General features: G+C 36.2%; 2 protein-coding genes across 4 annotated transcripts in view; both read right to left on the reverse strand.

Annotated features, from left to right (window-relative positions):
- Positions 1-4,373, reverse strand: part of LOC110376897 (uncharacterized protein) — a 70,345-nt gene extending 65,972 nt beyond the window's left edge. For all 3 annotated transcript variants that reach the window (XM_021335534.3, XM_021335532.3, XM_049846118.2), the window contains exon 1: positions 4,111-4,373. The gene's annotated coding sequence lies outside the window, so the exon portion shown is untranslated. The remainder of the gene's footprint in view (positions 1-4,110) is intronic.
- A 773-nt stretch (positions 4,374-5,146) lies between these two features.
- The window catches only part of LOC110376910 (bumetanide-sensitive sodium-(potassium)-chloride cotransporter), a 31,240-nt gene continuing 11,772 nt past the window's right edge, over positions 5,147-24,614 (reverse strand). Inside the window, exons 2-24 of the mRNA XM_064038917.1 lie at positions 22,521-22,621; positions 22,151-22,265; positions 19,154-19,310; positions 18,684-18,779; positions 17,492-17,661; positions 16,944-17,136; positions 16,418-16,557; positions 15,839-16,036; positions 15,324-15,431; positions 14,883-15,006; positions 14,490-14,611; positions 13,998-14,133; positions 13,533-13,632; positions 12,990-13,101; positions 12,441-12,575; positions 11,889-11,995; positions 11,464-11,597; positions 10,196-10,255; positions 9,572-9,680; positions 8,841-8,983; positions 8,391-8,505; positions 7,970-8,112; positions 5,147-7,554 (exon numbers count right to left, since the gene is read on the reverse strand). Of these exons, the coding sequence (XP_063894987.1) occupies positions 7,307-7,554; positions 7,970-8,112; positions 8,391-8,505; positions 8,841-8,983; positions 9,572-9,680; positions 10,196-10,255; positions 11,464-11,597; positions 11,889-11,995; positions 12,441-12,575; positions 12,990-13,101; positions 13,533-13,632; positions 13,998-14,133; positions 14,490-14,611; positions 14,883-15,006; positions 15,324-15,431; positions 15,839-16,036; positions 16,418-16,557; positions 16,944-17,136; positions 17,492-17,661; positions 18,684-18,779; positions 19,154-19,310; positions 22,151-22,265; positions 22,521-22,621 (3,066 nt within the window). The 3' untranslated portion in view covers positions 5,147-7,306. The remainder of the gene's footprint in view (positions 7,555-7,969; positions 8,113-8,390; positions 8,506-8,840; positions 8,984-9,571; positions 9,681-10,195; positions 10,256-11,463; positions 11,598-11,888; positions 11,996-12,440; positions 12,576-12,989; positions 13,102-13,532; positions 13,633-13,997; positions 14,134-14,489; positions 14,612-14,882; positions 15,007-15,323; positions 15,432-15,838; positions 16,037-16,417; positions 16,558-16,943; positions 17,137-17,491; positions 17,662-18,683; positions 18,780-19,153; positions 19,311-22,150; positions 22,266-22,520; positions 22,622-24,614) is intronic.

A 24,614-nucleotide genomic window follows, 5' to 3' on the forward strand; every position in this document is an offset into this window, starting at 1 on the left:
GTGAACGTTTGTTACGATTTCAAGAGCTGAGAGATCTCGTAGTTCGATTGATCTAATTGCGTTTCAATTTGTGTTTGTTTATTTATTTATATTCGAAATTTTTCATTCGTTTCTTATATTCTTGTTTTGTATGAAAGATATCTCCAATACTTACTTAAATCTCCCAACCCACACATACAACCTGCATACAAGGAAAAGTAATTCTTAATAATGTAGCTAAAAATCTAGCGTAAAATCTATATTTTACGCTAGATTTTTCCTCTAATTACGATAGTTTCTTCCGTAATATCTTTATGAGTACCTAAACCTACAAACCAATGTACCGTGGGAAACATACATCAAACCAAACAGTTTTCAGCATCACCTAATTAATAACCGATATGGACGCATCCTGTACATTTAACGGATATCGTATCTAGAAGGAAAACGATCTATAATTGGCAATATATCTGTCAGTTGTGGACTTATAGCGACTGTTTAGATATTGCTTTATTGGTTCCTCTAACGGGCAGTCAGAGTACAAAGCTTTGATACAAATACTTATGGATCTATTATGATTTATTTCCAAAAACTTAGCTCTGGTGCTTGGTAAGTAAAGGCAAACTGAATCTACTTAACCATCGTAGAAAAAACTAACTCGGAAAATAAAATAAAAGAGCCAATATCAAGAGGAAATATCTGAAATTGGTAAAATGTCTGAACGTTCCTGAAAAGCATAGGTAACTATCACACTTTTAATCCCTGCTTAGGTATAAGTATAGAGATCTTTCTAAGTAGGTATATGCTCTTGAGACAGCAGAAAATATGCAATATTTTTGTTTTATTTATTAACAGAAATAATACCTAATATTGATATTATCTCTACAAAGCGTGTGAAACCATAGGCTACACGTTTTCTAGGTAAACGAGTAGAATAAATTGAGAGGAACTAGTTATGCAGATGCACGTGGGCGATACACAATGCTATACAATAGCAGTCGTTGATTGTGCGCAGTAATTATATTGGACTTGTACCTGTCAAAAAGGATTAAATTATGATCTAAATCGTTTATGCAGAGGAAAACCCCCGCGTCTGCGTCTAATTATACTTAGTTATTATTTGTTTGTTTCAGAACGTTTACCACATTTTGCATCCTTGAAGAGTTTCAGTTTACCTAATTGAAGCTTTTTCAAATCCTTGAGCGCGCCATTTATCTGTTGTGCTAGTGCAAAATCAAAATTCTTTACATATGTACCAATATTACAATAAAAAATGAGTTTAAAATAAGGACTTATTATTTAATTAAATATATTGTAATCCTGCGTTTTGGTCATTTAAAGTTTTTTTTTTAATAACGAGTTCTGCAGGTTACAGTCAGTGATAGACCAAATTAATACTGATTGCACACAATAGCGGTCACACTAATTGTTCAATTATCAAATCTATTCCGCCGTCACTAGGTACACTCGCATTCAATCAAAACAATTAAATACCGCTGGAATTAAGCCCAGAACTAATTGTACAGCGATACAATTGTCTGTCAGTAATTGTTTGTAATAGCTATTATGGAGCGGATCAAACTGTGAAATTAGGGAACCGTTTGTTTTAGGGCTAAATGTTTCCCTTTAATTCGAATCACTAGCTTCCGCCAACGGTTTCAATCATGTTTCGCGAGTATCCGGATAAAGTAGCCTGGCTGCAAGCATTGTTTCGTCCATAAGAGGCGTATCTAACACTGAAAGATATTTCAAATCGGTCCAGTCATTTCTAAAAATAGCGCTTTCAAACAAGCAAACAAACTGTTCAGCTTTAGCATATTTGGATTATTCAGGTGACATTTTCATCAAGCAGCCACATTTATAGGGCTGATATTGACGAAACGTTTTCTCGTTATATCAACTTCAGTGATCAAGAATCAGGAAATAATTGTCATGTCAATTAAAACTCCCAGTTTTGAGAAGCATGTTTTCAAAAAACAACCACATAAATAAATCAGCGAATAACATAAGATGCTTGGCACGCGTGCATTTAATTGGACATAACGGAATCGTACTGCGGAACAGTGGCCAGCCACCAGAACTAGTATCGGATGCCATACTGCGCGAGATCACAGAAATGATACACTTTTGTAGCGCCTGAGTCAGTAGGGCTGTCAGGAAGGAATTCCACGTATGGTTTAGAAGGATCCAAGGATTGTTTGATGGTTTTGCAAAAATGTCAGAGGAAACATCCCGTAAATGACTCTAGCTTTAAACTTTAGCCACTCCTGTCCTGACTCAATATCCTGACGATAGCTCGAAGGCTATTGAAGCTGATGTAGGTCTCTAAGGAAGTAATTTTAGTGTTTATGATATGCAAATATTTAGTGTTGAAGGAAAAAAACTATTCAAATGTCCATGGTTCACAGGAGTTGCCAAGTCTTCAAGTGATGGCCCTACTGAAAGATGCATCCGCAAAGTTGGTTTGTTCCAACGTGCCCCACTTCGGGAATGCCGATACAAGTGTTAAATGCGCGTCGATAATTAATTTTGAAGAAAGTTATTGGTATTGCGATTCAGTTATGTTCGTGTATTGCGGAGAAAAGAATCTTAATGAGGATGTGCTAAATTGTTGCATTGTTTTGGTTTTTAATTAATGGCTGTTATTACTTATTACTAATGCCCGGTTAGTAAGAACAAGAAACGATTCGTTTTGCCCATTGTAGCACTAGACGATTATTCCATCGAGTCGAATCGTTTATTTTCATAGGAAACGGACATTAAAGCCTGCTTCATACAGATATGAAAAATTAGAACAAAAAATCGAAAAACCAAAAAAAATACAAACATTTACGTTCTACGTCGTAGAATTCTGATTCTCAGTGACCTGCCTCTTAAAAATCATCATACCAACTATGGCCATATTAAAGAACAAAAAACAAAAACATTAAACTTGATAAACAAGTTTCTGAACTAATCTGTGTCAGTTGGCGGCAAAGCCAACAAAAGGACAACAGTTTAACAGGGCTAACAAGATGTCATTGTCAACTCAATAAATTACTGCAGGACATTGTAACATTTTATCTTGAGACGCCGAACCAAAGACTATAATATTATTCACTTCTAAAGGAACATAAACAAGAACAAACATCTTTAAAAAAATAATCTGATATTGATACTTTTTAGAGCAATTATAAAAAAAAACAAATCAGGTTTGTTTTTAAATAAAAAGGCAGAAAGGTAAATAATGCTAATGGAAAATGTATCTTGATACAAATACTGGGTGGGCGTTTAATGGGTTATAAATAAACCCGCGAAACTCAATTAAGTAAATAGTTTGTTAATCAAATAAAAAATCAATTGAAGGCTGTCGAAATTGTGAAAAGTTAAGCGGGAAAATATTTACGCGATTAATTCTGAAAAGGCCTTTAAAATTACTACTTTCTTAATGAACATAAATTAAAACCGGGATTATTGCATTGGTAACTCTAGTTCAGATAAGCAGCGAGGAAAATACGTATTTTGGTGCAATTTTATCGACAAAAATAATGGAACACGCTCGCCCACCATCCGAGTTGAGTTTGGACGGCGGTCCTGCAAGCCGCGCAGAGGCGTGGAAACGGTGGCGACAAATTCTTAACGTAAATACCTAATCAAGAATTCATCGTAAAGTTTTGTAGACCTATTTTATGACACAGTTCTCGTGAATGATAAGCCTGACGAATGATAAGAATACAAAAGCTTTTATCTTCCCAATATCTCGTCTCCAGGAATGTTCCACATAGACAACAAATATTTTTGAGGAACCTGACATACCTAGATAAAAACTTCAGAATCAAATGTGATAAAGAATTTGATGTTAATTATAAATTAAAATACAGTTTTATTATAATTCCACAAGACAAGTTGTGTAAATAAGAATAACTCTTAGCACAACATTAACTTTCAAGGTAAGGAACGCAATCCTTTCTACAGCTCTATGTTCTAAAATAGGTGTGTTACTACGGACCTTCAAACCAATAACTGGCAACAAAAACATCTACGAAACATAAAAGAAAATTAATTCCATTCATTCAAATCAAAACAAAAAATAACAAAGCAATATCATGTACGTGCTTAAAAAATAAATTAAAAACATAATCACATGTTTACCTCGAAAGACTGTCCCTTAGATCCGGATTGTGCCACCACTAACGATAAATATAAATAAAACTCAACACGAACACACAACACTCAGTTTACTAACACAAAAAAAGTTTGTTTATCACACTTTTTCGAAAACAGGGCGTGGAACGGGTTGTTTCGTAAGTCCGCTGGCGGGAAAACGCGTGCGTCGAGAGGCGCGCGCGCGAACCGACTGACTCGACCACCGGCCGCTGCTCAACAAGACGCACCGAGATAATCGTTGCATTCTGCCATCGGTATTAGAAAACGAATAAATCGCATAGATACGGTGTATTTGCTAATGCTGCGCTGACTGGATGCACTTGGCAAATACAATATGAGGTCGGCCTGAAAGCAGCGCTAAAGCAATAATTTACAGTTCTGTTATAACTTTAGCTGAAGCATGATTTCCGTGTTCACTGCAGCTTTTTCAATTAAACCTGTTTCTGTTGGGTATGAGTAGGTTAAGAGAGATATTAATTACTTATCTGCATCGCATTCTCGACAGCGCACTTGGCCATGGCCATACGTGATATTTCCATCCATGACAGACATTCAACAAGTTATTTTCATAGGTTTTTACCTTTGTTATAGATATTTACGTGACACGAAAATAAATATAAAAAATAGTTTGTACAAGTGTAGCCTTGTTTGTAGAACTGTTTAAGGCTATTGACACCATGGTGTCATAAATTAACTAATTGGGGACTGCTGTCTACTAGTCTATTACAGTAATAAGATCTTATTGTTGTTATTAGCGATCTTCACACTAATCAAAACACGTTCATATCAATTCGAATACCAACTAGAGCTACAGCATGACTGTTGGAGTTCCCCAAGGTTCTCATTTAGGACCATTCTTATGCATTGTGCAACTTGCCGCTTTGAGGATAAAAGTTGGGGTCAATGCTGGTTACATAACATAATAAAGACCAGTTAAAAATAGTTTTGATTTTGATTTACAACTAAGAGCAATATCAATTAAATATGTACCTACTCATAATTATTTAAAAAAAAATAAACATTTGTATCATCATCAACTCATTTAATCACAATTCATTTTGTTTACACTATTTGTACAAGAATACGTTAAACGATAAAATAAATTACGAGGTTGGGTCAAATATCGCTAAAATACTAATAAGAATAAAAAGGTCTAAGAAAATCAATGTATAAATAAAACATAATGTCACATATACACACAAAAATAAAATACAACTGTTAATAAGTTAATACAAATAATTAACACTAGATGCAAATAATTTAGTAAAATGTACGCACACTGATATAAAAAACATACACTCATTGGTAACTTTGATTTCACTGTAAATGATCTTAGTATTAAAAAAATAATTTAGGATTGGCGCAAACTGTTATAACAATGTAAATTGTATTTTTGGGGCAAGTTATTTTCATCTTCCAATAACTATTTATATGGAAAAAAATATTATTCGCGAAAATATGCAGCCAAACTTAATTTGCGCCAGTCCTTACACAATTCGTGCTTATTATAATGACAACCCCGAAAATCCCCACTTTTGTCAAATTCGGGATAAATTCCTCTAAAGTATTACATTGTTTTAGCAAAAATACATCAAGCCGCATAGGGCTCTTATCCAATTATCCTATAAAAAATCACTTCATTCAATATATAGAGACTCACAAATCACTAGTACAAGAAAATAATAAAAATATAATGTATATAAAATTGTACATCGTTAGCAAAATATTCGATAAAAATATGTATTTTAGACTGCCAACAATTATTTCATAAGGCAACCTTGTTCAGAATTTATATATAGGGCCACTGGGCTGTGTTGCCAGATTCGTAGTTTGGTAGTATTCTAATTAAAAGAGATTAGTTTTTACCTAGATAAGTATACTAACCTATTATAAACTATTATTCCTAGGGCACCATGAGCTCATTTTCATACATTATTTAGAAAGAATAATGTACTTAAATGGGTCATTTTAAATTATCCCCATTTGCTATGAGCCCATGTTACGTTCCCAATTGTAAGTTTCAATAAAAGCTTAATTGTTTCAAGAACTACAAGATCTCCAGATCAGATCATCAATGTACAGATTTATCAATGTAAATAGATAAATAAATTGTATAAACAAACAACACACAAAGTTAAATAATAATAAAACAGCACACGTCATGTCTATTTGTACTTTCATTAGTATTACATACTCGGACGTAACCTCAATTTGATTTCGAAACTATTACAAAATGTATGCTCCGAGTTTTATTCGGTTGTGTTTGAAAAAAAACACAGGGTTAGAATTTCGATTCGATTTAAATTCGAATCGATTGACAAAAGCTATAATCGAAGCATAAGTAGTCGTCACCAAAAATTAAATAAAGAAAATATTCATGAAATTGTAGCACAATACACACGGAAATTGAGGCCACGACATAATGGAATGATTAGATATTAAAAATACTAAAACAATATTCTAAACACACTGGTAAATTCATCTAAGTTAAACCTAAATAAAACTTGCATTTCATACATTACGTGAATATTACAAATATTTGGTTAGATTTGTACTGGTAAAAAATTTACATGTAGGTACTAGGAGAGCATATATCTTAGAAGATACGATCACTAGCACATAAGGGTTAGTGTTTAAAATACTCTAAAACCGAAGTGAGTATTATGCATAAGGATTATTATGATTATGGAAAACTAATATCGAGGGCTTTTTGTTCTCTAAAGTTGTGTTTACGCGAACAGTTATGCACGATATAGCTACACATATTATACAGTAGAAAAATATACTGTTCAAAAGGAATAGGAGGACAACATCTTATCGCTCTGGTTTTCAGAGGAAATCGTACTTCCTTAAAAACAGTATTGTTTGTAAGGATCAATTGTTACCTTCATCACACAAGACACTTTTGCACAAAATCTGCGCTAAGATATATGAAAAACTCTTTAAACATCTACGAACCGAAAAATAAAACGTGAAAACGGTAGGATGATTTCCTCTCACCAACAGGGTATGTAAATACTGACACTGCTTTACAAATGTCCTTGTAAATAAGATTAGAAAGAGCACGACCGTACATCTCTTTTTAAGCTATTAAGAAGGCTTGTATATAACTGTCAAAATCTTGCGCTAAACCTGCGCAAAATTGCGCAACCTGAAATTACTTCCAACATAGTCTAGGGTCTTAAGAATAGAAGGTGAGTACAGCAGCATGGTTGCCCCTCACCAGCAGCGTCCGATCAGCAGCCGTAGCGATGGCGTGCAGCCAGGCGAGGTACAGCGCGGGCGGAACGACCGCGCGGCGCCGCGGCATGGGCAGCGTCACGCACACCAGCCGCGCGGAACATGAGTGTGACGCGATCAGCTCGCGGAGCCGCAGGTGCCGATGGGTGCGATCTTGAGCGGCGAGGAGATCCGCTTCTGTTATGCCGGCTGGAAGGTAAAAAGGAGTTAATGATGTCCAAAATTTTTGTTATGGTGCTCACAATTCTAAAGACCCACAGGACACACGTATCTATTCATAAGTTGGAAATCTCAGAAACCAGGTAGTACATGTATAAATGAAGCCAACACTACACAGACATACATATACATTATATTATGTATCCTCAGAAGCATTTCGTCACAGGCAGTCGGGAAAAAATCGGGTGAACACACTTTCTGACCTCTATCTCCATTCAATAACCAAGTTACTTTCATAAAAATATCAACATACCCCCTCTACGTTTACATCCGAGATAAAAAATAGATTATTAACAAACAACAAACATATTATTTTTCGGAAAAGATTGCTTATGAAATAAGCTTTGCCTTTGTACTATTTGGTAGTAAATAAATAAATTCTTACAATTATCATCATCGGCACACTTGAAGGGCGCGACGAGCTTGTCGAAGTATGCGAGCGTGGAGTCCTTCGGCCGCCGCGTGATGTCCGCCACCATCTTCAGCGCAGAATAGTCTATCCGGAACTTTGATAGTAAAGACGCCATGCTGAGGAGAGATTAAGCTTTTAACATCCTTCTATTCTATATCCTGAATGCGCAAAATTGTCAGAGGTCAGAGTAACCAAATTTTAAACTGCAGCTATTTCTGGTCATAATTTAAATTATGGTTAAACGAATAAATCGCAAGGGCGTTAATGCTGAACTTGCAGCTATGTATTTCCAGTGTTGCAAAAGGATTTTATATGGTGTTTTCTTTATAAGCCACTTCCAGGGTTTCTAAATTATGCTGACTTGACATTGATAAGTTTTGTGCAGTATACTCACTTTCGCTCCTCAATCTCAAGTTCTGTGTTCTTATTGGCTAGAGTGAACACCCGCAGAGGGCAGGACGACCACGCCCGCCGAGTTGATAATATGTATGGCAGGAGTAGGGTTAGACCTGTGTACAAAAGTTAACATTGACAAATAAATGCAGATGCTCTATAATTTCAAATTAAATATCTAAAGAACAATCATTAGGAAACCTATAAGTCTGAAATTTTAGTTTCCACGAGCAAGGTAAAGACTAACTTGCGTAGGTCTAAAGGCAAGGTATAAAGAAGCCTTTTAGTTACACTATTTTTACAAAAACAATACTTGTAGCAATGTGTATTTGACAGGGAGCCTACACTAAACTAAATATGTACCTATTATTTTTTAAATAACGTGACATAAAAAATAACGTTTACATAAAAAAGAGTATTTTCATGACTATAAAATATGGTACATTCTTACCTCCATCATCATATAGCCACCACACATCCACGGTGCCGGCCTGCCTCTTAGTGAACTGTTCCACTGAAGTGAAGGACGACGTGCGACGCGTGCGAGTCGTGCCTAACGCGCGACGGACCACGTTGCCGAGCCCTTTGCTTTGACTGAGGAAATAGAGTGGGGTTAGTTTTTTTTTTGGTTTTCATCGATTTGTTACAGATTTATAAAGTGTACATGATTTAGCAGTCAAAAATATCATTACATGTTTATGACATAATGTAAATTAACTTTTGAGGTAGCGGTAAGTCATAAAAGGTATAATAGGCTAGTTTCCTAAAAAATAATAATTAGTCCGTCTTGTAGATTGTCCAAAATTAAGCGATACGTATTTTTTCTTTTTTAAATTGGATCAGAACTTGTTAAGATATAGCGTGTTAAAGTTGAGTGTGACGTCACAAGTTGCTACAATTTTCAGGACACTGTGACGTAAAAGGCCCCCACTCCTAATTTTTTAAGTGTATTATATAAGAAAAAATACGTATCCAATATTTTTGATTATCTAAAAAGCGGACTAAATATTATTTCATTATTTCGACCCTGGACACTACCCTATTGTGTTCGTAAATGTGTCTCTTTAAACTTTGTGTTTATTAATATCGTAGAAAAACAAATAAATATTGTAAGTACCTAATTGAAAAACAATAATTAAATGTATGAACACATTAATGTTGTAACACTAAATAAAAAATTACCTCTCTTTATCATCAGTTTTCGGACCATTTTCCTTGCTAGCGCCGGGGTCCGCAGACACGGCGCGTCTCAGGTCCGGCGACCCCAGTGACACGTCTGACATACTGCTACCTACATTACAATGTTTATTTTATAATGAGAAACTGATGCAAAGTGGGTCCTGTATCTGTATCGAACTGATGAACTTAGGTCAAAACTTAATATAAAATAAAATATAAAAAGATTTTTATTTACAAAACCAGAGTCTTGGCGATATGCTGGATAATGGAAAACCTACATAAGTTAGACACTAAATATCACATTTAAATAAGCAAAGCAAGTATATAGTAAAGCAACTCTAATATAAAAAACCAAGGCACCAATAAAAAGATCTAGAAGTAGATACTAATAGTAATTAGGATTCTAAAAAGTAGATAAAAACACTCAAAATAGGATTTACAGTCCCACCGACCGAGAAAAGTTAACAGACAAGTAAAGATTCTTTATTTATCAATGCTGCTATTTATTTATGCTTGGTCGATGAGTCTATAAACGCATAGGAATGATACCTAAAGTCAACTACAAAAACTCCCAAAAAAAATTTTTTTTTTTTTTTTCAAAATGTGTAAAGAAAAATGGCGACTCACCTCTGGAATGCGTGTTGAGGCTCTCAGTGGACTTAGATTCCTTGTTATCGCCCATGGAACCTAAACAGAAGCCGATGTGTGATGGCTGCGTGATACACATGATATTTGCTACCAAAAATACGCCATAAATTGTTTTATCGACTATGTCAAACGCTAAAGCGAAACGAAGTCGATTCGGAAGCGATTTTTTCCATTCAAGAAAATACATCGCTTGCATCATGCTTTCGTTTCGCTGTCTGTGATACAAAATTAATATTTTTTTAAAGAAGAACAAAGTCATAGGCGCATTTTTCGCAGCAGACGTAAAGAGTTATTAATAAACAAATGAAAACTACGATCGAAAGTAAGTTAATGGCGATGATAATCGATTAGTTAGTCATATAACATATTTATCTAACACCCATTAAAATTAATTTAGAACACTAGCGGAAAATTTCGTTATCACTAATACAGCGAAGAGTGTAAGAATCGAGACTACGAATAGTATCGATGTTTATAATCGATTTGGTGCAGTTTCCTACATGTAATTGTATCGGATATGGTGTCAGTAGGCCTACGGCAATATTGTACAATGTTTTCGTCTCGGTTAGGGCTGATTTAGATAAATTGTAAAGTCATGAACCTTACTTGTATTTCACAATAAGTCTGATTTAAACGCTCCGCGCATTGAGCGACGGAAATCTAAGTTTTGTAACGTGTTTTTGCTGATTCGCATTGAAATCTATTTCTGTAATTTATTTATGTTTTTGTAGCAAGTTGCCGCTATATAAAAGCGTGCCTATAATAGATTCAGAAATATTAATTTTATTTTACGGATCTGCAATGGTAATTCGTAAACTTAATTATCTTATTCGTTACACAATTGTACCATTTTATTATTTGTCCATAGTTTTTTTTTAATCCATGACGAATTTATAAGTGTTCAAATAGACCTATAAATTCTAGAGGCCTTCACTTATTAAGCACCAGCTTTCAGACGCGGCTCCACCCACGTACAAAGCGTACTATTTATTTTTAAGACTATCTAAAACTAATACATATTTTTCACTCTTCAGCTTTTGAATTCTGAATCAATTTTGTTTTTTGGCCACACTACACTCCATTATTATAGGTCCGATTTGAAACTTCTTCTATCAGACAGCCTATTACAGAAACGTGAATAGTGTTGTAAGATATACCCAATCAACATTGAACCTTATCCTTTAGAAATAAAGTTGAAGATCTCTTGACAGACTGTAGTAGCCTGATGTAGTAGGTTCTATACATACGTGAGAAAGCAGAGAGGTCCTTAAGATTGACATCGGAGAGGTACGCCTGAAGGTCGTCGTCCAGCGCGTCGGATGAATACTGCCCGCCTTCGACACGGAGTAATGCTATCGCCATGTGCACGTCTAGTGCTTTGCTACGGATAATATGTAAATGTTATTATACCAATCATATGTTGTGATTTGCACAGGAGAGCACGTAAATGTCGGTTCTGCTTGTAATCTCTCTCCGGTGGTGTCGGATAGTCGTCCCATCGCGCAATGAGAGTGAAGGAATAGTGAGTGCACCTGTGTCTGCGCAAATGCTCGTGCACTATAGTCCTGCGCAGTTGGCTAATCTCCTTATATGAGAACAGCCGCAGTAGCCGATAATCGGCTAGGAGGACATCATCATCATTATAAAATTAGACAAATAAAATTGTACTTACTGCATAACTTCAACATAGTCGACAATTTCGTTTCGTTCGCTCGTTTGCCAGTTCTCTTTGAATCCCATCAGTAGAATGTTTGGCTTCAACTTGCCGATACCACTAGCCTGCAAATAAATCATCCATTAATACAGTTTTATTTTACATTCACGCAGTTTTTTACTTGGCCGGAGTTAGCTATGAATAACTTTAAGATAGTAAAAATGTATGAACAATATAATTCTCAGCATATTATTATGCGAAGCGTAGAATGGCTGACTTCAGAGAAGTAACTTATTTGAAAGCTACTTATGCGACAATAAAATGGTTCTACTAACGTTTAGGCCTAATTTAAAACCTCCTCTTTTATGGGAATAGATTATGAAGTGAAATTGTAATACAGTTTTGTGCAGGACGAGTTAGCAAAAAATGTCATCACACCACAAACATAAATCGTTTGTTTTTTATGAATCTTTAATTCATTTAAAGCGGCTTCCCAACAGGAGGTGGTTTATCACATGGGATTTTTTAATGTATTTTTTAATTTAATTTTATTCTCAAGCATAAATTTACCTGTACAAGAGCACTGGCGCCGTCTTTGAACCCCACGTCGTCGACGATGGAGTAGAAGGCCTTGATCTTGCGGCGCGTGAACCACTGGTAGGCGCGGCTGCACAGCGCCTCGCGGCCGCGGTGACTCACTTGACCCTAGGAATAGATAGATATATACTTTATGAGGTACCAATTTTACATTTTTGATGTTAAATTTAGTTAAAGTAGGTGACATAATGGGCGGTCTTGTCTCTAAGAGCAATCTCTTTAATGGAAACAGTCCTTTAATTTTTTGCTGTGCCATTTCTAATGAGTTCACTGTGGGTTTCTGGCACTCTGGGTAGATTTTGAGGGTCTTAATTGAGTAAATATTAAGATAATATTAATGTAGTCTCCTCAAAGCAGCAAATTCTTGAAAAATATAAAACTAGGTATCAGCTATATGTTCAATACATAAACAACTTATTTATTAAAGAAAACTCAATATTTCTAAGACTCTTGGCATGTACTTAGACTTTTGGAAACATTTAAAACCACAATTGGTATGATATAATAAAACACTTGTATTACCTGCATTATATGTCCGCATAGCATGAGCGAGTGTCCCTTAGTGAGCAGGTAAGTGAAGTCTGTGAGGATGGGCCGCTCGCCCGGGAAGCCCGTCAGCACCAGGATCTGAGGCCTGTGGACAACGAACATTGTACGTGATTAGTTCATTCTATTACCAGAAATAGTTATGCAAGTGAAATTAAGAACTTTTCTTTAGTTTTTATTCATTTAAATACTGTGGATTTTATAATCCTCTTTCTCTCCAATCGAACTAATGTCCCATTAGGCTAAGAGGGTGAGGAAGTGTGGAGTACACTGTCTGTGCAAATGCTTGTGGACTATAAATGTCCTGCGCAGTTGGTTGATCTCCTTAAAGCGATCAGCCACCGTGGCCGACTATAAGCCTGGACGCCGTCATTGTTATTATAATAAATGATATTATATTGCAATTGTTTCATCATCATCTTCCAAGCCTTTTCCCAACTATGTTGGAGTAACCGGGTGCAGCTAAGTACCAGTGCATTGTGTAATTGTTTATTTTCCCTTATAAATAAAATACAATACCTGTAATTCTTGACATGTTCGGTGACGGCGTTGAGATGGTAGACGCCGCTGAGCGCCGCCTTGTACGTCTGCGCCTGCGTCGTCGAGCCCCAGTTCACGTCTAACAACATTCGTATACATTGCTATTACTTTTTGTCACTTCATAACGTTACTGAAGTAACTGAACAACATATTGTGCAATCATAATACGAAATAAATTGTTTTACAGTTTACTTCATCGCCAGAAACCACTTGAAGGTTTGGGAATTGAATAACATGCAGCATCTTTTCCCCCTCTTTACTGTTATAAAGATAGGTGAGCCATACTTTTTTCTGTAAATGTACTATAAAAAATAATGGTTTGAAAAAATAGTCCTTTACAGTGCACGACGAATTCAGAACTTATTGTATTTGAATATCTGTACAAAAACAAGCTGAATTTCTATTTTCAGATCATATGCTCCAATTATATAGATAAATACTGACCCGGCTTCCTATAAGACACGAGCAGGTACAGCGTGAGCAGGAAGGCGAAGGTGACGAGCGCAGTGATCCACGAGATCACGAACATTATCGCCACGCACAGGATCGAGCCCACCAGCGACAGCCACATGTTGTACAGCTGAAATATTATGTTATTGATAAAGGAAATTGAAGAAAAAACTACTTAAATTAGGCTTAAAATTAATTGTTACCCCATTAAGCCACGTAAAGGAGTATTTTAAATGTAAAGTTACACAAAAATAACACTTTACTATTTTATATGTGTTGCTAAGAAAAACAGAGGCAGAACAAATACCGTATTTATTTAAATATGCAGAGATCATAATGGTGCGAAAAAAAAATGTTTATGAATAAAAAAATACCGAAATATTAATCTTATGTAAAGACAAAAATATCGATATATACATTTTATCGATAAAATATTTTTCCCAATTACTACTTTGTTATATTTGCTGGTATTATAAAATAACTTACCCTAAAAGTAGGTCTCCAGCCTACAGGCTTGGCTAAACTGGCGTGGAAGGTAGAGAAGTTGATGAGCGCATACGCAGCCAGGAAGAAGTTCGAGATTAGCGGCGCGATCTGATTCAAACCACCTGTGAATGGATAACATCATTAGTTTGACTTCTGAAACTTACATAAAAAGATTTGCTGCTTCATTTGATTGAGATTGCAGAAACACTGTCTTCGTCTTTCTTTCACTGTTAGGAAGCTACACTATCTGCGCTGAACATGGGCTATGTTTTATCTGGGTATGGAAAGAACCTTGGACGCGGGTGAATCTGTATGGAACAGCTTGTTGCGTATACTTATGTAAACTAAAGTATATAGTACCCAAAAAGAGAAAGTATATTAATATGAACTTACCCATAAGTATGAAGGCAACAGCGATGACGAAGGTAAGCACGTATCCACGCACCGGCTCGTTGTTCTGTCCGTACCCCTTCGCGAAGAACTCCAGGTACGGGTACAACTTGTCTTGACATAACGCCTGCAATTAAAGTTATAGTGTTACGTACAAAAATCATGAAAATATTATTGCTCGATAGTTTCGAGTACGGAATGTAGTTTCCATGGGGCGCGGGAGTAACCATGTTAAAATCATAAACATACATGTGACAAATTAAAATTAAGTGTCTATACTGAAAACTAGAACAAGCGAGAGAGTGAAAATGTATTCCCTTTTCTACCTCGTTATAACCAATTAATTTCAAATCCTTAACGTTGACATGCAATTATCAACTCCACACGATTGACTTTAGGTTCAATCTCCATTACGTTTAATTTTATAGTATGTAATGTACATACCTGAAATACTTTAGGCGCAGAGACAAGAGACGCGAGTGCAGATGACAAAGTAGCCGCAAAACAACCGCCGTAGATCAGTGGACCGAAGCCTGACACAAGACGTATTACCTGTAAAAAATTACATATATTATAGTTTTCCATTGTCATTTAGATATATATAGTTATGGCTTAGGCCATTATAGATTCAGAAGGAAATAAATAATATTTTCGTGCGTTTCTTGGATATTTCTAGTTACAACAAAAAGTCATGACGTAATATAGGAAATGTTATTTTTTTCAAAATAGAGGCACCAATAAACTTGTAAAACTTGACATTTCCCAAGTTGGTTATTCGACAACTTCAGTTACATTGGCGCAAAGTTCGCGCCGATTCCGCGTTCGGATGCGTAGTCTGCTAAATAAATGTCTACATCATGATAACTTATTTACCCCATATATTTTATTTCACCAACTTCCACTCATCCTATCACCAAAAAAAAAATTTGCAATTACCAACTAAAAAAAAATACACCTACATCATTACTATTCTGCAGGCCGTAGGCACAGGTTCGGTTGACAGCACAGTCGGCCATCGTCCACGCCGCGATATCCGCGACGTCCCCCGACGCGTCGCGCAGCACGGTCCAGCCCGCCAGGAGGGCTATCACCAGGTACGATATGGTGGTTAGCAGGATCGCTAGGAGGGTGCCTTTGGGAATTGATTTTTGAGGGTCCTGTAAAGATTAAGTCTGTGTTTAGTATACAGAGTTACACTTTTTTATTCTTTGATCTTAGCAAAAGACCGAGAAGCGAGAGTTAGTTATGTTTAGAGCTACATTATTATAATAAGTCTAAACAGCACAGGTTCTACCTAATTCAGGCAAAATATACATCAGTACATATTTTAAGTTAACAAATTATGAACAAATGCAGTTTATAAACAATTTACTTGCATGTATTTTTTATTGATTGCAATTTTTTGTTATGATGCAAGTCTTGTCTAAATCTACGATTACGTTTAGTTATGAATTTAAAACTAACAATTGTCTCCCATTAAATAATTTCATACTGTTCTAAACAGTCTTAGAGTGTAACTGTTGAAATTCAGAACTTACCTTAAGATCACCGGAAATATTAGCACCAGCCAATATCCCAGTGGCGGCGGGGAAGAATATCGCGAACACAGAGAAGAAGTTATGCTCCACACCTTCAAAGAACCTGTAGTCTGGTCCTATGTTACTTTGTAGTACAGTCCCTGTAAACAAATAAACAGTATTTAGAATATAATTATCTTGTCTTCAAGTGCGTGATGAAAGAAGTTCATTGATCTTTTTTATTGCACCGTTAACAGTTTAAGTAATATAATTTATTACTTTTTTATCAATATCATTTACTAAAGCTTTTTTATTGCCATGCGCGTTGTAGTTACCTTTGTAAAAAGATTAAAAAAAAAACATATTTTCTAAATAGTATTTACAGCTCACATTTATTAAATATGACTGTTATATATTACCATAATGATTACAAAAATAACTTTTATGCACACTATATACAAAATTTCACCATTCAAACTTCAATGGCCGACTGAAATACTGATAACGAATGAAGAAATGCCGATAAATGGTACTTAAAAATACTTACAATTATACCCCACAAATCCCTGCGCCAATTCGAGATCGCTCTTAGGTCCTATTATGGACCCTATACAGAAGTCTGCTATGGCGGCCAGTAGGATGACCAGTAGGACTATTTGGGCCTTCGCCTCCCATTCCATGCCGACCATTACAATACCCGTTAGTAGGACTATTGTTATACAGCCGTAGATTGCTTGGTCCTGGAAGAATATAAGGGGGAAGTCAGTGGAATGGTATAATATCGATTAAGTATAGTTGTAGCCGTTGGCTGTTCAGATATTTTGAAATAAATTAAGTAAAATATGTTTTGAAAATAAGCTCTTTATGAGTCTATATTATGACGAGTGCACAAACGTGTTGTTTTCCTTTTATATTCTGTCCTGTTTATGTGCAATAAAATCTCGGTGGGCAAATGGTGGAATGTACACATCTCTTGCTCAATAGTCTTTTTGAGCCTGCGTTCACATTTGAAGATTCATTTAGAAGAGATTATGTTACTGAGGCTGGTAAATCTAATCCTTGAACACCAGAAAACTTATCAGTAAAAATACGTACCCATCCTTTATCAACCATATAAGCGGACTCCGGTATAAGCGTGATTAGCGACTCGCCGAAGCCCACGACATACATAGCACACGCCACAGCATTCGCCATGGAGAATATCAAGCCTATAGACCCGCCGAACTCAGGCCCAAGGGATCGGGATATCATGTAGTATGTTCCACCTGGGAAGATAGTTAAAGTATAATTAACAAAATTATATTAATTTATATTGTAAGCAGGCATTGATAATATGCTGAACTGTGATCTCGTTGACAAAAAATTTTGTTTTGTATTAAAAATATTTTTCTTTCTTTCTTAGGTACCTATGTTTATTGGAAAAGAGGTGGTTCTATGTCCTCATGTGTTCTTTGCCGTATCGCATTGCTGACCCATTCCACATATTTTTCATTGGTAATGGCCAATATGACCCATTTTCGGTGTCTTTCACAAAATTAATACATTTTTGTTCTCTGGATCGAAGTATCAATCGGATCCGAAATAAGCGTGTTAAAAATGAATAGCAGGTACCTAATTATGATGTGAGTACCTGATGATAAATGAATTACTCAGCTTGTAGTTTTGCAATAGATTGATAGTACTAGTCGCACGTGTCTCTGTTTAGTAAACAATAACATGATTATAGTTTGCAATTTGCAATCCATCTTGCGTGTGATGGCTTTGTTATTCTTCAGACTACTTCTGTTAATGACCCATTATACGTATTGTATGGATATAGACCTTTGTCGTGCTGTAGTGATTATTTAAAGGTGTGCAGTTTATTTTAAAGAAGATTCTTGATAATACTTCAAGAAACCGTCCATATGCGAGTTGGACTCCCGCACGGAGTTTTCCTCCTTCCTCTCTTAAAAAAAGGCCAAAAAAAATATTTTTCTTCTCTCCTAAAATATTTATTTCATTACAGTTTACAGTGTTTGTTGTTAAAGAGACAGCAAAATACAACACAGGTTTATGAAATAAAGACGCACGGACAGCAAACTCTTACTAATATAGTCCCATTTTACGCTTTAGGTACGGAAACCTAAAAACGATAATTCAAAGTTTAATGAAGAAACTAACCTCCTATAATGATACCATTGCTTCTGACGGCAGACGACAAACAAAGGGACAAGTCGAAGTCTTACTAATATAGTCCCATTTTACACATTAGTTTTCCAAAAATTCAAAGTATAGTAAAGAACCTCACCTCCTTTGATAACGCCATTGGTGCTGATGGCAGACATGGAGAGCGCCGTGATGGTGGTGACCACAGACGTAGTGAGGATCAGGAGCATTGACTGCGCTGCCGGAACATTACGCTTTTATTGTCCACATTATGTTAGACGCCAGATATAGCTTGCGATTTGATAGTTTTTGTTTGGAGAATAAAAATTAAGAACAAGGCGTGTTTCCATTTACAAAGTAAACTCAAACTTTTGCAGAAGGCATGACGCCTTTTTCGTTGCGAATTTTGCCAGACTAAATTCCATGTAATAAAAATTTACAAAACTTAATAAATCAAGTCTCTGGGCTGTTATTCAGACTCTAAAAAAAAATACAGTTGAGGATTCAGCCCATTCAGCCCTGGCCAAGCAGACTTTACAGCGAAACTGCATAAATTATGATTTAACAGTAAAGTCAACAAATAATTCTTCATTAAAAATCAAAGGTACTAACCCACGCCCGCCTGCCCCACGACCCAGGACAGCCGCAGGAACAGCATGACCCCCCATATGTTGAGGAGACATCGCATCAGCACGCCCTTGATCCAGCCGAACTTTATGTTCGATGACGTCAGCGCTGGTGTTGCTAAGTCCTTCTCTATGGCTTGAGGCTGTAGATGAAGGTAGGAGAAGTCAGATTTTTTGAATTGCGAACAGAATTCACCAAATTATATTTGAAAACAAAAAATGGCGAAACCCAACAAAAGAACTTCATATTCTTCTTGTCGAGTTTCCTATTTCTATATCAAAATTTAGGTATATAGTAATTCTGGTACCAAAAGGTCATGACGACGATCCGTAACCCAACTAGGGAGAAACAGCATATCTTTGAGATGAAGCTTCCTAGAGTGGTGATGGTACTACTACTGATCGAGTGATGATATGAGAGACTTGGAGATTCAGAAAGAAAAGGTAAAAGCAAAGTAAACATGGATGGATTGGACGGAAAGATGAAACAGAACGCTACTTATAAGTATTACCAAACCGTTTCTATGCGCCATACTCGTATATACACCTACGGTAATAGAAAATAGCTCGTAAATGTAAATAGAGATTATACTATTCGTTCCACCTCGTATAAACTTCATCGCTCAGTGCAAGTAAGGTCAAAGCCATTTATTTCAGGAGCCAGGAATGTGTTGCACTTCTCACTATTCAAATAAATGCGGCTGATAATTTATGTGAACATAACACTAGAACTTAAAATAGTACATACTAAACACTGTAATTATGATGCTGAACAAATTATGGTAAATAACGAGCTAGCGCATGATCCTTCCTTTTCACAAAATTCAAACGAAGTCGTTTGAATTTATTACTGAGAAGTAGGAAACTGCTAATTCTGAGAAACTTATTTTTAGACAAAGACTGTAGGACAGGAAACGACACTTAGGTTCAGGTTATGTATCAGCCTAGGTCGAGAATGACGACAGTACATATATTCAAACGATTCTACTTACTCAAACTAACAGACTAGTTGTGCGACTAATGAAGCAAACTAATTAATCCTATAATCTCTTCTTCCCTCGCCTACGCAATGGATTTGTTAGGTAATGTCAACAAAAGCCGCTGTTACTTTGTATATGCGCAGAGGAACATAACAGTTATAATGTTTTTTATGAAGAAAACTGGTCTCATTATATCAGTTATCCCAATCACGCGTAAAGATATCGCTATAACATATCTGCTTTTCATTTACCTAAGAAAGAACATATCCGTTTAAAATATGACACCATAGATGGCCATGGCGATAATGAAACAGAATTAATTATTTATCTCTCATCACCAACTCATCATTTCAAATCACACTTAGCATCGCAAACAATAACAGAGCCTTACAGACGTCATGTCATTGCATCAGTCATTAATTACGATGTACTAGCACTCGTAAGCACACTCATTCATGCAGCACTAATAAAGAGGTCGAGAGATCAGGACGGTGCAATACTTAACGAAGTGCAGGACTCCACGGGCCGTAATCCCATGGAGCAAGGGTTAATGCTGTTAAATAGATCAAGTTACACAAGGTCGGATGTCTGTGCAACTACTTATGGCCCTCGAGAGTCTTCTCGGTAATTGAAATAGGGCATCGATTCTGTGAAGGAACGTGTCCACTTAAGTGATTGAAGTTATCTGTTGAATGGTCGGTGTGAATTTGAAGAGGTTCTTGATAAATGAGACGATAGGTAAATAGTCTGGCGCCAGTATTGAACATCATGATTTCGGTGCAATAGGAATAGTGAAATCCAAATGTATTAAAGCTAACCCAGACAAAAAAATATGGTGGAGGCAGAAGAATGTTGACGAACTTTTGAAATTATGGGAAAAAATAAGCTCATCATCCAAATGTACGCATTTTCCTTAATGAAAACGACTTCGAAAGAAGCTTATAAAATCAGTTTCGTTGCTTACAACCCCCGAAATCTAGACAAAGAAACACTGAAAATCAACGACATATTATCCAATCGCCATTACCAGGACACCATGTTTGCCGAAGAGGTCTCTCCCACGTCTTACAACGTGACCAATTAACTGATGGACGCAATTAGCACAATGAGCAACCTGGACAACTAATTATTATGGGTTAAGGTTCAGACGAAGTACAGAGGTAAAGTGGCAGGTGATTTAGGACCATTCATTAAAACTATGTGGGACGTAGCAGGAATTGCTGGTAGGTAAAAAATGCTTATTCTGATTTGCACCAAACCCCCCAGGCCCCCTCCTTCCAAATATTGTTTAAATTCGGTCTCCTTCGCTGAAATACCTTTCATTTTGAGACCCTACATAATTCTTCTATGGTCTTAGTCAGATTTTATGGTTGGAAACCTATGCTGTAACTCACTGTAATATGATGGCTATGTGGTTTACCGTACAAAGATAGATGCACAATATTGAGACATAATCTTCATCGGTTAAGCCATTATTTTTAGAGCTGAATATCGATTCTATTATTATGTTATTGACGCGTATTCTATTACATGTCATTACTCTTCTTGTGTACTGTATCCAGTTTATGTGGTCAGTTCAACCGCAATTGAACGATGATTTATTATTAATAAGTTTATTTATCGAATATTAATGCAAGTTTTCCTTAACAAAGTAGCGATGATTGTTCAAGTTGTGTTGATTTCAATTCACGTGTTGAGTGATTCTTGAATTTTTACGACACACGTGACTGTACTTCAAGTTAGCTTTACCAGTAATGGTAGTAGAAATTAAGTAGGTCGACTGATTATGGGAAGCAGGAAACGGGTGCGGTGCCATCAATTGGAAGATGTAAGTACATTAATTTCATTGAGCAGAACACATTATTAATGGAAAAGTTACTCTTATGTGCATTAAGGAGGTCGTAAGTTCGAAGGCATTCCTTCAATGATTATACATATAGCTTCGATCGACACGCGGAAGTTTCCTATAATGCTATTCATGGCCAGTTTTGATAGATCCTTACCTTTCTTGATAAAGAAGCGTTGTGGAGTTCATCTAAAGTAGGTCGGGGCGCTGCATGGAGCGACAACACATTTCTATAGTTGTCCAGCCTTGGCAAAGCTTCTCGAGTGAAGTGCCTGTAAGAACAAAGTGTGTAATTTAATTCCTATGCACGCGAAATCCTCGTTTTCTTCAGCTTAGATTTACTTGGAAAACTGAACTATTTGCTTTTGTTTATTGCACAAACCTTTATGACTTAGGAAGCCATTAATATTTTATTATTAGTTAGAGGTCATTAAAAGCCGATTGATATTTTATTATGATATACCAATTAGCAATTATCTTTATACATAGATGACCTGCGGCGAGGTCCATAAAGTTAAATGATTTACCTGAAACTCTTGCCGTACTTAGTGTCGGTACATGTGAGGGGGTCGTCGCTGTCCATACCGTCAGAGTCTGTATGTTCCTGTTCATCTTCATGGTCCTCCATCTGAGTACAAAAATATAACCCAATTAGACACGAGCCTCGGCGTTTTATCAGTTGCACTTAGCGTACAATTTACCTTTTATCTTATCTCAGTTTGTTTAGTAAGTTCGCTAACTTTGATTCACATTTATAAACACGTATATTTACTTCTACCACATTGTATTTTGTTGAATTCTTTGAGCATAACTGGGTCAAGTGGTTTAAAAATACAGAATATAAAGGTATGTATATTGTGATGATCAGATTATTTTAAGTCCAACAGTTACACAAGACCGTATATCATCTGCATACAATTTCAGCTATCAATAAACTTGAAACCGACTAGAATTGCTAATAATAAAGCGTTGCGAAAGATTTACGATGGCTCCGTGTAAATCCTATCCACCGATTGATGCGTACTTTACTATCCTACGATAAATCAAGACCAGATATTGTAGTTGCTGTGGGCAGCGCATTAGTGACGTCATAGATCCCATCTAAATATTTATGGAAAGCCGAGATGTTTGATACAACTGACGTTGAAACAACAGTGGGCTGACCTGACGATGACGTTAAAATGTCAGAGGCCAGGGATAGGATAGCCGGTATGAATTAACTGAGATGCTATGGGCGATTGGGAACGAATTTCTTCATTGCTTCTTCTAGATTGTAGTCACCTGAACTATGTGACTAATTAATCAGAATACATAAATTAAAACTTTCGTCACTATAAGTAGGTCAGTACCGATTAACAGTGACATAGTTCTAAATACATTTTCTGTGACAACACTCTGTTTAACAATGCAGTTGAAAATGCGTGAAGGCTGAGTAATATTTAAGGTCTGTGTTGGGAAAACCCTCAATACACATAGTTGGAGTTTGGAACACTTTTCAAATTATGAAACTCAATTAGATAGAAGGATTTTTATGTTGCTCTATGGGAAGCTTTTGCAGCTCATCCTTTTTAACAAGCAAGATAACCTTGATCAAGCAAGATAAGCAAGATAACCTTGATCAGCATATATAAAACTGCTTCTTTTAATAGCATAGTAGCTAGTCACCTTCTTTCAATATTCGTTTTATAGGTTTGATATTAGAATATAAGAAGCATCGGTTTCCAAGCGACTCGTATACCAGATATATTTAACCTGGTGAAATTTTACGCAAAACTACGCAATATACTCACTAGCGTCATTCTCATTCCCATGGTTTATGATGTAAATATGAGCTTGGCAGTGAGTTTATCATGGAATTCACGGTTACACCAAAACCAATTTGGATTAGCATACGTATTAGTTTTGCGTGGTTTGTTCTCGCTCTATTCCTATAGTCTTATCGCATTCATTGTAAGCCTAGGTTAGTTTCGCTTTGTAGATGGTCGTTGGCCCTGTCTTTGTGATCATTATATAATTTTCTCAGAGCTAATGCTTCCATTCGAAAGAAGTGTAGACACTTTCTAGCGGGCTCTTCTCACATCCACTCTTTAGAACCGTGCTCTTCGTTTTTGACGTTTCATTTTAATTTCAAGACTGTTTGGGACCACCTGCCTACATGGATTTTGATACTGAAGAGTTATTATGAGCAGTTAAAAATTATTATCAGAATTAATCAATTCAAATTAGCATTGGCCCCTATAACTTCCCCTGCACCACTTCCTATGAGGGAAATTTTATGGGAAACAACGGCATGGTGCACACTCCCTAAAAATACAAATGACTTGCTTGCATTAGGTACTACCGTGTTGGCACGTGTCAACATTTGGCCATTGAATATAGTTACCCTACTTTATTTACATGTACTTATCACAAACCTTGAACTAGTCGACTTCCGCTTAGGAATTATGGAATTATTGTTCAATGTAATTAACATAGATCTCTCTTATTAATTGATAACTAAACCTTTTTTGTATTGTTTGTCTATAGTATATAGTACTCAAAGATACACTCTTTTGCAAAAAAGCGGGCACTTATGCGAAATCTTAGTTTTAAGGACCTTACGTGTATTTCAAAGGGTTTTA

This window comes from Helicoverpa armigera, chromosome 17 (genome assembly GCF_030705265.1).
Source record: "Helicoverpa armigera isolate CAAS_96S chromosome 17, ASM3070526v1, whole genome shotgun sequence".
NCBI lineage: Eukaryota > Metazoa > Arthropoda > Insecta > Lepidoptera > Noctuidae > Helicoverpa > Helicoverpa armigera.